This window comes from Haemorhous mexicanus, chromosome 1 (genome assembly GCF_027477595.1).
Source record: "Haemorhous mexicanus isolate bHaeMex1 chromosome 1, bHaeMex1.pri, whole genome shotgun sequence".
Taxonomy (NCBI): domain Eukaryota; kingdom Metazoa; phylum Chordata; class Aves; order Passeriformes; family Fringillidae; genus Haemorhous; species Haemorhous mexicanus.
The window spans coordinates 61,649,761-61,665,750 of record NC_082341.1 but is presented as its reverse complement, the minus strand read 5'-3'; the positions used below and the strand labels follow the sequence as shown (position 1 = coordinate 61,665,750).

The window sequence follows — 15,990 nt, the reverse complement described above, 5'->3', positions numbered from 1 at the left end:
TTACGTAAAAAAAGTCGGGAAAAATGTCCTTGTCTGTTTTTGAAGAGGAAGTCCCATCTCCAGCTCCCTACTCACAGCTGCGGTGCTGCGGGTTACTTGAACGCCCGCAGATGCTCGCTTTCACCTGCTTTCTGTCTACAGCCTAACGCAGCACATACACACACACGCACAATGTGTTATTCGCGTGAGTCGGGTGCAACAAATCCCCACTTCTGTCGGAAAAAAAACCATGCTCAATTAATGGGCTCCTCCCCTCCAACTTCATATTAGAAAATTGCATCATATTTCGACCATCACCATTGTCTCCAGGTATTTTAAACGAAACACTCTTAGTGCGACAAAACTTTCAGCAAGGAAGGATGTACGGGAAGAAGATGCACTAGAATTTATAGGCAGTAAACAAGTTTTTTAATGGCGAAGCGGGCAATCATTGCAAAGAGTGTCGTGGGCACATCTCCCCAAACTATAGACAGAAAAGTACAGTCGTCTAATACCAAAAAGCATTGATCTGGCGTTTCAGTGTTCTTTCCCTTAGGGGTCGTGCCCGTTTCTAACGAATACCTGCCCCACAGAAGTCGCGGGTGTTGTGCATGTCAGCAAACTATCCGGAGTGGCCTAAACTGTCGCCTCTAACTTTATTTGGTTTGCCTACCAACATAAAAGCGGGGAATAAACCGAAAGCCCAGTGACAGGGTATCAGAGCTCACGAGATAAAGGGAGCTATCAGCAGGGAAAGTTTACACAGCGAAGGCTCCCAAAGAAGCCGGGGTTAGTGTGTTTTAAGGACTAGGGCTGGATTACACGGGCTGGGGTGGGGGTATTAGGAGGAAATCCCTTTCACTGATCCCCGGCCCCATGCGCGGAGCTGCCCGCCTCCTTCCCGCGACCGGCAAGGTGGGCTGCTCCTCCGCGCCCCTGCAAGGGCCGGCGCCGGGGCCGCTCCGCCGAGCGCGGCACGGGGTGGGGGTCGGCGGGGCCGGGTTACGACAAACATTAGAAAAAAAGAAATAAAAGAAAAAGAAAGGAAAAAATAAAAAAAAAAAGGAAAACAAAAAAAAAACGGTGGAGGTGACCGCAGGAGCCGCTGAAGGACCCCCAACGCCCCGAAAGCGCACATGCACAGCGCGGCGCGGAGCCGTGGACGGGACAGTGCGCGCACTGCGGGCCCCTGCGCGGTGCGGCGCCGCGGCGATCGGCGACGGTGGGGTACATCCTAGCGGCGGCTGGCTGCCATGGGAGCGGGCTGGCCGCGCTCCGCACCCGCCCCGGCCCAGGGGGAGGCGGGCAGAGACGGCCACGGGAAGCGGCAACTTGTGGCGGCGGCCGGGGAGACGGAGCTGCTGCTCGGCCAGGGGCCGCCCGCCTCCCCGGGGGACGGACGGGGCGGGAGGGACGCGAGTGGCGGGACGGGCGGGGGAGGCTCGGCCCGGCTCCCCGGCAACTTGAAATGCGATAAGAGTGAAAAGCGGGGGGTGGGGGGGAGGGAAGTCTCTCCCCACCCCACCCCCCTCACTTTTACAAAAAAAGGGGGGGCCTGGGAGAAAAGCCGCTGTTGGGAAAGTGCGTGCGGAGAGGGAGGCTCGGCGGCGGCGGGGAGCGGATCGGGCTGCGGGGCTGGGGGCAGCCCCGGCGGCAGCCCCGGCAGCGCGGCACAGGAGGCGGAGGAGGAGGAGGAGAGTAGGAGGAGCTGCCGTGTGACCCGCTCCGCTCCCAAACTTGAAAGTTTATCTGCCCGAAATCAAGAGCGGCCGCGGTGCGCGCAGCGCTCCTTGGCACTGAGCGGAGGCAAGCGACCGGCGGAGCCGCCGCGCAGGGAGCAGCTGGCGGCGCCGCTGAGAACGAGGCAAGGCAGGGGAGGGGGCATCACCCGGCGACAACAACAACAGCCACCCCCATCCCCCAAAACTGGGAGACGATCCATACTATTTGCTGGAAACCAAGGACTTGCTCATCGGCGCACACGCGAGCCCGCTGTCATTAGCTAACAGGACACACGGCTGAGCCGGGGGGGGGTGGGTGGGCGGAAGGGTGAGGAGTGTCACAAAAAGTCATTACAACCTGAGAGAGAGAGGGAGAAAGAAAAAAAACTTCCTACCAATGGACAACAGGAAGTGACCACCACCACCAACGGGGAGTCTCTGCTTGGAGAAAGAAGCTGCAAGACAAAGAAGAAGGAAGGAGAGGTGAAAGACAAAACTGCCCAAGGTCTTCTGCTTGTGCGTGCGTGCGCTTTCGAGAGCGGAGAGAACAAAAGTCAGCCGGGAAGGGGAGACAGAAAGAGCGACGGGAAAGGAGACAGGATGGAGGAAGAGGTAAAGAGAAGCATGTGAAGATCAAGGCGAAACAGCAGTACAACGCCGAAAAAGAAAGCACACCGAAAAGAAAAGGAAAAGGCATACACAAAAGTTTCTTTTCCTTCTGGGAAGAAATTACTCACACACAGAAATCAGATGCCTTTCAGCTCAACTTCTGGGGAAAGCGAGACCGAGAGAGCAGAGGAAGCAGAGTGATGTGAAGAAAGAAAAGGAAAAAAAAAAAAAAAGCAGAGAGCAGAAAGCAAAGCAAAAGAACCTGAGGGGGGAAGAAAGCACGATAGACAGAAAAGCGAAGATCGTGACCTTTCCCAACAAGTGAACCTTGCACATATGTTGTGTAAAGTGTGTGCAAAACAGATTCCCTCCTGCGTGGTGCGTGTGTGCTTCGCCGCTGCCGCCGCTGCTGCCGCTGCCGCCGCCACCGACGCGGTCGGTGCCTCTCGCAGGCGGCGCTGCCGGTGCCGGGGAGACGCATCATTTGGCGGAGCGAAGCGGCTAATTGCGGAGCCCCGTCCTTCATTTACATATGCAGCCTGAGTCCGCTGGAGCCGCGCCAATCCGCGCTCGCCCCCAGCACCATTAATCGCCATGCATTATTCACAATCATAATTACTGAGCCCCATGCGCGCTGCGCGCAGCCGCCCCAGCCCGCTGCCCCGCGCACACCCCGCCGCCCCGCGCACACCCCGCCCGGCTCATCCCCCGCTCGCTCACCCGCTCACCCGCGCACTCACTCACTCACTCCCAGTTTGGCTGGCTGGTTAGCCTTGCCTTTTTTTTTTTTTTTTTTTTTTTTCCCCGGGGTGTTGGTTGCCTTTTCTGTTGTTTGTTTGGTTTGTTTTGCAACTCGACTTTTATTTGTGAACAGTTATTTGCAGTGCCCAAACCCCCTTCCTTCGTACCCAATTCTTTCCCCCCCTCCTCGCCACCTCTACGTCTCTGATGCCTCTGCAAAAAGCAGAGTCAAGACGGCTCAGTTAGCAGCATGTCTCGTCGAAAGCAAGCGAAACCCCAGCATCTCAAATCGGACGAAGAGCTACAAGCAGAGGTAGTTTCTGAGCACGGTAAGGGCTCCAGTCGCCTCTTTCTCCTTCTCTCTCTCTCTCTCTTTTTGTGAGTGTGTTTCGGATGGAGATAGGTGAATTTATGGTGATGGTGAACATGGGAGCGCAATTACTCTGCAGCGGGAGAATGGGAATTAGAGCAGCCGGGGGAAGAGGCAGCGGAACTGAGAAGTTCGCAGTTTAGCCAAGTTTCTGCAGCCCACCCCCTGCCTAAGCAGCCCTCCCAGCAGCAACCTCCCGGCCTTCCCAGCGCTTTGATCGCGGCTGGGCTCGGCGGCGGGGCTCGGCCCTCCCTCCCCACTCACCCGGGCTGGAGCAGCTGCAGGAACGGGCGCCCCGGAGCAGCGCCTGCCTCCTCCTCCTCCTCTCGGCTGCGCTCCTTCTCTCTGTGTTATTGGGTATCCCCTTTTCCCCCCCTCCTGCTCCCTCCCGGCGGAGGCTCGGCGGGGACAGAAGCCGTGTTCCGCTCTCCCCACCGGCCGCAGGAAAGTTGGGGCTGCCGGGGCCGGGGTGCCCTGCCCGGGGCCGAGGGAGGTCCCGCGGGCTGCCGGGCCCCGGGGCGGCCCCACGGCTGCCGCTGCCTGGGGATGCCCCCGTGGCCCCGGGTCGGCCGCCCAGGCTGCGAGGGCTGCCTCGGGCGCTCCCCCCGTTCGCCCCGGGGGACCGGGGGGGACCACGGTAGGAGCGGGCAGGGCCGCTCGGGTGCGCGGGGCCAGAGGAGTTGGTTTCATTATTTTCGAGAGGATTCAACAGCAGCTTTTAACCTTCCCCCCTGCGCTGCCTTCCCCCCTTCGCCTCCTGGCTCTGCTGCGACTGTAATTATTATCAGTGGTAGGTGACACGGAGTGCCACCACCGCCACCAGCCCCTGTCGCGCCGGCTGTAAGCAGTGGGAAAGGGTTATTTTCTCGCCCATCCGCCATTCCTCGCTTCCTCCCCACACGCAGGCACACGCACACTTGCTTTTATGCATCTGGGCTGCCAGGCTGCTAGTGAACAAGTGTCCAAAGCTGGAGAGATTTGGACTGTAATCCTGCTTTATTTTCACTTTGCTATCATTTTCTTTTAGGGAATAGGGCTGCAAGGTTTTCTTCTTCCTTTTCCCCCTTTTTTTTAAATTAGTTTTAATTTCCTTAGTAGTCCCTGGCACTGCAGCATGCAAAGGCACACCACAGCCCATGCTCTCTTTTCCTGGACTAAGTTGAGAGCTTCCACTTGAAAGTTTTTCTTTTCCTCTTTACATAGAGCTCACTGATTTCTTAGTTTCTTGCGTAACCAAGCGGGATCCCAAATGTTTTCTGCTTTCTGTGTAGGCCCCTTGCTTCACTATATTATCTCCCCTCTCTCTCCCTCTTAGAAAAGGAAAACAAAAAAGTCCTTCTCCTGCTTTAAAACTGTAATTACTCTTAGGTTGCATCTGTGGGGAGAGAAAGGCAGCAAAGTTGAAGCTTGAGGAGGATTTTGACTATTGTATCTGAACTTTACAGCCCTGAAGCTTAAGGCAGCGTGAATCCACTTCATAAGGTTAAAACATCTGTCAGACTGGGAAATTGTTAAGCCTCCCACTCCTTCCCAGGGTGTTTGGGGAGGCAGGGAGCAAGTCCCACACCATCCAAAGCTGTTAAGGGGGTTCCTGCCACTGCTCCAGGAAAACCCGCTTGGGTTGACAATAACAGGCACACAGAGAAATGCTTCCTTCTGTCACAGTGGAGGAGCAAAGCTGTGCATTTTCAAATTTTTTTTTCCTTAGGAAACTGTGGTCATGTAAAATAAATTAATATAGACAAGCAGATAAGAATTAGTATTTTTTTATGAAAGCAAGATTTGTTGAGCCCATCTCTGTTGGCTTGGGATCTAGGTCCAAGAATTTATCATTAGCATTATAAACTTTTACATGCTCTGAATCTATTTCAATACAGGAAAATAAAACCCCACTACTTCATTATGACACTCCTGGCGAGTTAATAAATTGAAAAAAATTGTTAAACTAGGTTTTTGTTTTGTTTTGTGAATCTTATCTATGTAGCCATGTCACCCGAGATTAGAACAAGAGATATGCTAAAAAGAAACGCTTGCATATGGTGGGTAGATTAAGGACAAAGAATCTTTTTGTCATGGAAATGTTTTTTTTTTCCCCTTTTTGGGGGGGTTTTGTTTTGTTTACTTCATCACATAGAATTTCTCACACTTGGTTTGTTTTGTATTGCCCTCAATGACTACATGATCAAATGAATGGATTTATTTCTGCCGAATGAGAAAGACAGTCTTTCCATCAAAAGGACTACATTGCATCCCAGTGAGGAATTTTAAAGCGTTATTATTGTGGTCCCTGAATAGCACAAAATCGGCTTTCACAGCAGCCCTAAAATGCAACAATGTAAAAATACTTTTCAGCCTTAGAAGGCTGTTATCAAAATGTACTATGTTTCCTTCTATTAAAACATATTTTAATTAATGGAGTAAAACCCTTGATGGCTAACAATTAACAAGCTAAAGTTGGGTTTGCACTTTCATTTAAGAAATGTGAACAAGGTGGAGACAAGCTACAGGAGCAGAGGGCTATCTAGAGTACATTAGTGTAATGTAAATCATTTACACATTATATTAGGAAGCCTAACGATTGCCATACTTGAAAGCAATTTTATAGGCCAGATATAATGAGAGTTCCAAATCTCGTGAATTTAAACACTTCTTGTCAAGTCAGTGTTCTTCATTTCTGTTCACAGCTGTGATCAAGATATTGCTACAGTTCCTGAGTCTATTTTGCAACAGGCCAAAAATAGTTCACACAGCACAAGAATATTTGTCATTTTAAGAAAGCAAACTGTTTAAGCAGTATTATTTCATATGTGTAGCCTTTTCACTCACTCTGCTCCTTGTCTCCAAAGGAGTTAATGCAAGACTGAGCAAATGAAGCTTAGTATTTATTTAATGAAATAGTGTTTAATATCACCTCAAAATAGATTTTATAAAATGAAGCATTTAAAAATTAATGTCCCAAAAATGTAATCCTCACAGTGAAGGGACATTCATAGCAACAGAGAGAAACATGGAAGTTTGGGGTGCAGGATGGAAGACAAGAATTAGGCCGGGTTTTAAGTTGACTGGTCACAGCAGAACTTTCATGCTAGTGTTATCACAAAAGTTTTAGAAACTAAACAAATAATTTTATAGCCAGCTTGGGCTACAGCATAACAAAATTGCATTCAAACAGGACATTATCATGGTGGTGAGAAACTGCTGGAAATCTGAAGACAATTAGTTTGTCATCAACTACAGATATACACTCGAAATCATTTGAAATTGTGAATCAAAAGTGAAATACTAAAAATATATTTTTAAATAATTTTGAAAAGAAATGTTAACAAGCAGCTGATGGTGATATATTTCTTGAATAATTGCAGTGTAGAAGAGTGAACAAAAATACGTATTAAAACCCCCACAATTTGAGGTTGCTAAATGAGAAGATCTGCTGGAAATAATTTAAAAACAGCAGCAGCAGGACTCAGATGACTGCCTGTAGAATACAATAATCTCAGTTTCTCAGTAAATGTAACGCATTGTAATAGCTGGAATTACATTTCTAATACACTTGCCTAATTCAACAGATTACAAATGAATCAGAATTGTAGATACAATAAACATTCTTCAATTCCATTTATTTTAAAATTAAGCCATAGACATAGCATTTGTATTTTTAAGATAGAGATAATAGAAAGTATTTTGTTTGTTTGTGAGTGTTTTGTTTGGTTTGGGTTTTTTTATTTTGGTTGGTTTTTTTGGTTTTTGTTGTTGTTGTTGTTGTTGTTGTTGTTGTCTTTTTGTGCTGAAAAGTGATTCCCAGAGTGTGCAAGTGAGGTTCTGGTAAGAGTGATGACAAATGGTGCTTTGGACTTCTTCATGTGAAGTTTCTGGCAAAGATGTATTATTGTTTAGCCTGAGATGGAAGGGATACCTTGTAGTGAACTGCGTAAAAAGAGTTTTCTAATGTGCCTTTTTCAGTCATTTTTTAAAATATTCTACCTCTTTTTTCTCCCTCTCTTCAATACATACAGTATAGTCTAAACTAATTGATCTGTTTCATCTTGGTAAAGTGGGAATGGGCTGTGCAGTTTTGGGCAGTTTGGTGACTGCACTTAGTATTCTTCAGGAGTATGTGCACAGACACACAGGCTCAGCTACAGCAAAGACACAGCTCAGTATGTAGCAGCCAACCTCATGCAAGTGTGGTGACTCCATCTGCATATAGGGAGGCTTAAAACAAATTGGGGGGGAACATTCTTCTTTATGATATTGAGGTATTCTCTATTGCTTAGACACTGTTGCATTTCAGACTTGAGGAGTCACAAGCAGCCGTCAGCAAACACAAAACTTATGTGATTTTTGCAAATGTTTGTTCTGAGGCAAGTGTAAGAGAAGGCTTTTTGTTTTGAAAAATAAAGGCCAAATTAGTATGGCTATAAATTGTCCCTTTGATTAGAAATGGTAATTGAAACTTTTATATAAATACTTTTGCCATTACAGTAGAGACTTCACGTTCAAACTATGTAACATCTGTGTTTGTGAAATTTTAAAAATACTCTGCACTGAATTGTGTTGGCCATAGAAAAATATTTGGAATAATAAGGAAACTACAGCAATTGGCCAATTTGCTGATGTATATGTAACAATGGAAGTAGACAAAACTGGGTCAGATTTTATCTAGTGATGCTGGTCTTGAAGTCTTACCATCTCCTGAGGCAGACATTAAGACACTTTTTTTCAGAATGAGAGGGAGGAAATTTTGAAAGGTGTTTGTTTAAATTCTGTGTAATTAAACTATTAATATGCATACATTTAGCTGTTGAAAATTACTTTTCCTTGCCTAAGACAGAGGAAAAGCTACAATTCAAAAAACATGTGGCATTGGAAAAAGTGTAAAAATAAACTAATTAATAAAGAGTATTAATGCCATCTGAAAAACAGTCTGAGTCCTGGGAAGATTTTCCTGATATCCCTCCTTCATCTGATTTGTTGTCTGCCAAACATAGACAAGCATATCTGTTGACTATCCAGCAGCCAGGGCATGAGTCAATCACTTTTGCTGATAATAAACCAGGTCAGGCATGACATTAAAATAGTTAAGTACTGACACAGTTTCTGCAATAAAGCATATTAAAATAATTTATTTTATTATATTTTATTTGTAACATGAGAGCAATTTTTTTTTTCCAGAGGAAGGACTAGTAAAGCTAGTTCTAGCAATACTTTCATATTGAATTTTATATATCAATGTCAATCCTGTTTCCTTTGCACTCCTAAAATTTCCCATTAAATGTAGTGAAGGTTGTCCATTAATTTTAAAAAAGGGAATTTAGGCCAAAATGAACTTTAGGAGCTGGTTCAGTTATAGTGCTGTTAGACTTAAAGAACATTTCCTCTTATCAAGGAAATACCCTTCAAAACCATGAAAGCCAGAAAGATAGATGTTTGTAAGGGTGATTGAAAACCATAATGCAACACATTTGAAAAATCTCTTTATTTCAAGCTAAAAAGTAAAGTGACAGAATATTAGAGAGAGGGGGATTTATTATTTCCTTGCTATATTTAGGGTACAAAAAGCGAGCACATTTGAACAATATTTATTATTTCAGCGTAAGCTAAATCTTTACAAAAAGCCCTTCTGAAATGCTTATTGCCGCTTTCTAATACCGGCGCGTGTGGTGCGTTCCTCCCCCCGCACCCCCAGTTTCACCACTCTTCCCCCCCGCAGGAATCCGAAAACTATCACAGGCTGCAAAAGGAACACCGAGGATATTTCCAAACTTGGGAGCCAGGGAGGGAGGCACAGCCTGGGCTCGGGCCGGGCGCAGGTGGGCGCTGCGCCGCTGGCTCGCACCGCGGGCGGCCGCGGGAGCTCCGCCGGGGAATGCCGGCCAGAAGGTGGGACCGCGGAGCGCCAGAAAGCTTCCCCAGGTCTCCTCTCCCTGAGGGTGGGTAGTTAGAAGTGCTTTGACAAGGCTTGCTGATTTAACCTTTGCCTGCTTTGCCCTGCCAGGGGTGGCCACTAGATGTCAAGCTCATAATACAATTAGTAGATCTGTGCAGTTGACCTTGGCAGCGCGGCTTACCACTGTTCTGTTAAGTGTTAACACTGAATTTGAGTGTTAACTAGAGATCCCTCGGAGTTTGCTACATGCCGTACAGCTTATCAAATGCCCATCTAGTTCAGCACAAGTGTTTACAGTCCTTAAAGTAGGAAAAAGGTTTTCTTTTGTGAAGCCCAGCATCTTGAGCTGCTTAATTAACCCTGCAGGTGCTGCCGTATTTTTGTTCCAGATAATCAAAACCAACTCGTCATTCAGCATTTCAGGAGACCCCTTCTCCTGGTGCCATTCGATAGCTTTCATTTATGAATTTTTTGATGCACTAATGACCCCCAAAGCTGGAAATGATGAAAGCTAAAGGATTTGTCTAGATCGTTATGGCTTTGCTATCCCGGACAATACTGCAGTATATGGACTGGTGAAAGACCAAAATGACTGAGCTGCACAAGTGGCATTGAACTGCGCCAGGTTTGCTCTTACAAGTACTCCTGGTTGTGAGTAATTTTACTCAAAGGAGTCCAGAGCTTGTAAGTTCAATTTGGAGATACTTAGGAGATGCAGGATTTGGTCCTCACATCAGCTCCTTGTCTTGCAAGCTTCCAAAACCAAATTTGTTCTCCTTTCTGTGCTAGTTCAAAAAGTGATTGGCTTCATTAATTCATGCAGGGTGCTGAGAGTTGTGTAGTTCAAGATGTAGTTAATTATGCACTTTCTAAGGAAGGCGATGCAGAATCTCTATGAATCAGATGCAGAATCTTCCGCTTTCTTCTAGTTTATTTGGTTTGGTTTTTCAGTTTTTTTTTTTTCATACCAGCTGTGTTAGAAGCATTTACCTCGATTTTTTTTTCTTTTTAGGATTCCCAGTAAAACTTGATGCATTCCAAATAAACTCAATTCCCACAGACACCCACATTATTTGTGCACGATTTCTGCCCAGCCTAAAATTATTGTACCTAAGCCATAACAGCCAACCGAGTAGCTGTTTATATGACTTTGAAAAACATAGCACAGGTCTTATTTAATACTATATCTTGCACAGATATTACAAACAATTTGTGAAGCTTGCATCTGTTCCACATCTGCGTCCACCGAGAAAGGCCCCAGTGTTTGATATAGTGAAGTGCTTCGCTGCACAGATTAGAAACTGCAAATGTTTTAACCAGAGTACAGCTAGTGCCTGTGCCACAGGTGGCTGTTACTCAACAAATTCTGAGATTCAGGCTACTGAATAGATCTAAACGAGTGTGCCAGGTCAGCACTGGGTTTTGCATAGCAAGAGTGCCCTCCACTGTTCAAAGCCATACTAACAGCTTTTGTGGGCTGAGAAAAAGGACAGAAAATTTTTCTTTTGAGTCTGGAATTTCTTCTACATTGTTAAACACAGTAGGGGTCTCTATTTGTCTCCTCCTGTTTCACAGCTTGGGCTCAGTATGTGATAATTCATCTTTCTTTATGGGATTCAAAGCTATCATAAAGAGTTAAAAAGAATTAATTTGCAAGAAAATAAACGTGTTCTAACAATTTAAGAAAACTTTCTTTAACAGCTCCGTCAGTTGTAAGAGATGATAGAGCTAAGGAAAAAGTAGTACTGTTCTTCTCCAGAAGCAATATGTTGCTACAAGGCTACTGTTTCCAAATTAATTTAATTTTAAAAGAAATCTATGGATTTCTTTTTAGTATATGTTGTTACTTTATTTAACCTGTGCTTGGGGAAAAATAAGTATTCTGATGATAGGAGTAGCAAATAATTGTCCTGTATCAGTGCACTAGGCTCAGAGTTTTGTTTATAATAATGCTTGTTTAAATATACAAAATGGTGTGAGTTGCACTTAGAAATGATTATTGGATTTGCGTGTGAGAGCATTTAATACATCTGTCTTTATAGTTAGCAGACATTTTAGCTTCAGCTGATGCTAACATATGCATTTTTTCTGAAACTTCTTCACAGTTTCTACACTGCTTCTCAGTGGTTTTTTATTTTCCTGAAAGAAATTACTACATTTAGAAAATATTAATTAACTCTCCACTATAGAGCTCTGAATGTAGAAAAAAATAGTAATTCATACAACACTCTTTCATGCTTTCATTTGTACTATTGTGTATAGTCTAAAAAGAAGCTTCAGAAAATATTTCACTCCCATATTTGTTGGATTCCTATTTGTTTGAATGCTTCAGGAAGGTATCAGCAACTTAAAATATGTGCAAGCTTAACAAAACATTGATTCTCTTACTTGATATTTCCCAAGTAAATCACACATAATTTGAGGATTCCATGATGCAGAGTAACAGAAAAACAAAATACTGAATAATCAGAGATAAATTTATTTTAAAAGTCCTTATTTAATATAATTGAAAAGGCTCTTTTCAGTTAATTTACTTGTGTGGAACTAGAACTGATTTAAGATGGGACAAAATTAAAAGATTCTGAAGCAAAAATTGAACACAGTATTTGGTAGGGACTTTTTCCAGACTGGAAGATTTTAGTCCTAAGAAAGGGGGCATTTAATAAGCAGCATAAATTTTAAGACTTGACTAGCATGTAATGCTTAATTTCAGTCTGTTTCACAAAAGTAAATGGCAACATTTTTGAAGCACCCATTCATTATATTTTCCCTTCACATCATGTAAGAAGCTGTCCTCTCACACAGAGGAGAAAGATCTATGCCGTCAATAAAAATTCAGAACTACTAAAGCCAGGTTTACAAATCCTCTGTGTGTGTAATCAGCAGTTGTTGGATACACATTTGAAGTGACTTTTTTTTCTCAGCTCTACACATTTCCCAAAGGTGACTAAAGGAGCCACAGCACTCTTTGAGCCATCTCCCTTCTCCTTGGGCACTGAGGAAGCAGGCCAACACCATCCTCCTTGCTCCTGCCCAAAAAGTGTTTGGTGTGTACATTTAGGGGCACAGAGCAAAGCCTCCTGGCATCAGCTCCTTGTACCTCCCTCAGTGAGTCACCAGAGCACCTGAATGGCTTCAGGTATCACCACCCCAAAGTGCCTTTCTCAAAATGCCTTTGTTTGAATTTCTGTGGGCTAATTTTAGGGCCAGAGCTCAGTGGTGCAAAGTGCCAGCGCTGCTGGAGCCACCGTGGCTCCGTGGGCTGGTACCCGTTCAGGAGCTCGCCTCGGGTACCATCTGAGAGATGCTGCCTGAGATTTTTCACCTGTTTTCACAGAGGAAGCTCGATGTGCTGCAATTCATCTTGCATCCCATAGCAGCTTCAGATTAGTGTGTTAGCTGTTAGACTACTAATGAGAAAAAGAAAATAACTGAGAGGTTATTAGTGGCTGGGATCCTGACTGCTTGACAAAACTCCCATTCAACACCTTTTGTGTAAGTAAGAACTGCAAAATTCAACCCATATCTGTAAGATTAAGCAAGTGCTTGTTTAATTCCACCTAAGTCCTTGAAAATTTTTACTGTATCACATCCTCACTGTAATAACAAGAAAATTTAAAGGAAAGGGATTAAGTTTTTCACCACCTAACAAATTCTATCACTTTTTAATACATCAGAAAGTGAAAACAAGCTATAAGGCATAAGTAAATGTGGAAAAATTCTATGTTTTCCTGCAATAGACATATTCTATGATTAAGAAACCAAAGTTAATTTGTAGCTTAATATTTTAGCATTTAACTTTTTTAATATTCTGAATTAGTGATTAAATTTTGGTATAGATTTCTGTCATTCATAAAGTGACTGAGTTTTAACAAAGAATCAAAACCAGCCTTTCATGTAGAATGTTTTTAAGCTTTACTCCTTGTTGAATTCAGTGAGAACTTACACTTCAAAAGCAGCAACAAATACAGTGCCTTACTGCTTCCATATCAGTACGTACTACTGAAAGGGATGTTAGAAATTGCATTTGTGAAATTTGGAGGTGATGTCCATTTGTCCAGTACAGGTATATACTGAAAAATATTTATCAATTGTTATTTTTAGTCTTTCTTGTTTTACCCTTGGAAGTGCTTGTTTGCATGGCTAGTTTGTACTCTTTCAATCCTATTAAATTCAGCACTGTTTCAGATGTGAGTAAAGGCTACTCCTTTGAGTAGGACTTGTTGGATTGCGAGCACAGGCTGTCATTCTGTGAAGCATCTTAGTAGCCTCAGTGTGCTGTGCAGGAAAGTACCATCACCCATGGCAAAGCAGCATTTTACTTTCATGCCATTTGTGTCGTCTACGTGCCTGCCTGTCCAAGGAAGTGAAGCTTTGAGAGAGATTAGTTTGATTTTTGTTTTTAAAGCCAGAATAATTTATCAGAAATGGAAAGTACTGTGATGAGATTCGTACTATGTCTAGTTTCAAGTTGAACTACAGGGAAGAAAACCCCTAGCAGCTCTTTGGCATTATCTAAAATATTTTTCTAAAAGACTCCCTAACTATCTCAAAGCAGATGGATGATGAGGTGAATGAACTCCGATCAGTCATTTGAAAAGTGTTCTCACTATTTTTAAGGTGTGGGAGCTGAGGGAAGGAGAAATACAAAACAGAGCTGTAGGTCCCCACTTCATACAGGCAGGATCCTGGTCCTCCTGAGACAGCACAAAACTAACCATTTATTTCATTGAGAGCAGAGCTGAGCACTGATTATCCAAGAAATAACTATACTGCTGCATTCCTCATATACTTTTTTAAAAATTATGTTTCAAATGCAATCTGCTGTTTCTTTGAGTGTGAGAACAAGTACACTAGCCTGCTTATTATTTTGAAATGCTGAACAGGTCCACATCGATACCTCCTGGTAGTGGGCACCAGTAGTTAAGGTTGCTTTGGAAAGCTTCCTTGTTATAAGTACTAGCTTTGATACATGGAGATCATGAGACTGTCTTCCAACGCATGAGATAATACCTGTTTTGGTTGTAGATGTTCACATTTGGGCTAAGTGATCACTATACAGTGTCTGAAATAATTAGCTTTCTGGTGTTTGATCAGCTCATTCTAGATCAGAGGACAGCCATATTTGAATGGTTGTATTGCCTGAATCCATCACTAATTACTGAAACCTTTTGTGTGAGGTTTGTTTAGAGAAAGCTCTCCTTAAACAAAAGAATACCGATATATAGATAAAAACTGGAAGGGGAGCTACACAGTTAGCAGCTTCTTTAAGGATCAATCCTCCTTTGCAATCACTTAGTAGCAATATTTGAAGTAGTAGTTGCAATAATAATCATAATCATAATCATAATCATAACAACAACAACAAACAACTGTTGCCTGGCCTGCCAATGTTTGGAAATAAGCTCTGGAAAATGTTCTCAGTGAAAGCCTTTGGAGAAACGACATCTCTTTCTGCATGGTTGGTACTACCAACCAGGGCACTCCATAGATTCTGAGCAAGGACCAGAGAATCTGTGTCCCCGACTTTTAAAATGCAAATCTGTAATGTAAATAAGGATTTGTTTGAGTTGTCTTAGTTCAGAAAGACTCAGGAGAGAGGCAGGCGTGTTGGGTGTTGGATGCTTTGCTGGTCTGTACTCCGCGTGCTTTCACTTTGCGAGAGCTGGAGCGCACACCGAAAAAGTGGTTTGGAAGGCTGCTTTTTCACTTAATTCACTTTGGGAGGCTTTGGGATTGTCAACATATGCTTTAGGATACCTGCTGCCAGTATGCTCTTTTTCTGTGGTGAATCATGTTATCTTCTGTGATATTTTTGTAACACAAAGTGATAGTTTTTACAGAAGCATTTACCGTAAGGATTAGTCTAGTATTGTCTAGCAACAGCTATATATTATCGATCTTAACCCAAACAGTGTAACAGGTTCAGCACTTCATGCAGAAGTCTTAAATAATTCTTGACTGTTTTGAATTGCATTTTATTCCCCCCTCCCAAAAGGAAAAATAAAAAAGAAGGGGGAAAAAAACAGTAGTATTTAAAGAAGTGTTTATTTTAACTAGTAAATGCAGTAGAATTTTGAAATTAGAAAATTTTGCATTCAGCAAAATAATTTCTTAATATCAGCAATATCATTTCTTAATAGAAAATGCATGTCCGTCACTTAGTAGCATATATCACTGGATACACGAATGCTTGAGTATATAGTGGATATAGCATCATCTTTAAATTTTTTGAAAGGTACAGTTTTGGAAGGTACAGGAAAATAATAAGTTTGAGAGGCTCTCAAAGGCTAGGAAACAGTATTTAGGGCACAGATTTATCACCTTTATCAGACAAAACTCCCTGCTGAAATCTGTAGGGAGTTTTAGCTGAGCAAAGACTGAAAGATCTGACAGGCAATTTTGTCAAAAGCGATTTTATAGTTAATGTTCTGTAAAAACCTCTTTTTTAAAAGCAACCTAAACATCTCGAGATTGCACTTTCCTTTTATTTTCTGCAGCTACCTTTTTTTTTTTTTTTTTGTAACTGTTTCTGTTGAAATGATACATTCTGAATTTCTTGGCAATTTCTTTTTATTTTAGGCATTCTCTAACAGTTCTGGGTATGTTCGTAGCTGCCTCAAGCTTTGTTCATACTACGCACGGGGTATTGAGGGTGTTGGCCCAATCCTGCCTCTACCAAA

General features: G+C 43.4%; 1 protein-coding gene across 1 annotated transcript in view; it reads left to right on the top strand.

Annotated features, from left to right (window-relative positions):
* The first annotated feature begins 3,300 nt into the window (after positions 1-3,300).
* The window catches only part of SALL3 (spalt like transcription factor 3), a 19,697-nt gene continuing 7,007 nt past the window's right edge, over positions 3,301-15,990 (top strand). The window contains exon 1 of the mRNA XM_059840740.1: positions 3,301-3,379. Within this exon, the coding sequence (XP_059696723.1) occupies positions 3,301-3,379 (79 nt within the window). The remainder of the gene's footprint in view (positions 3,380-15,990) is intronic.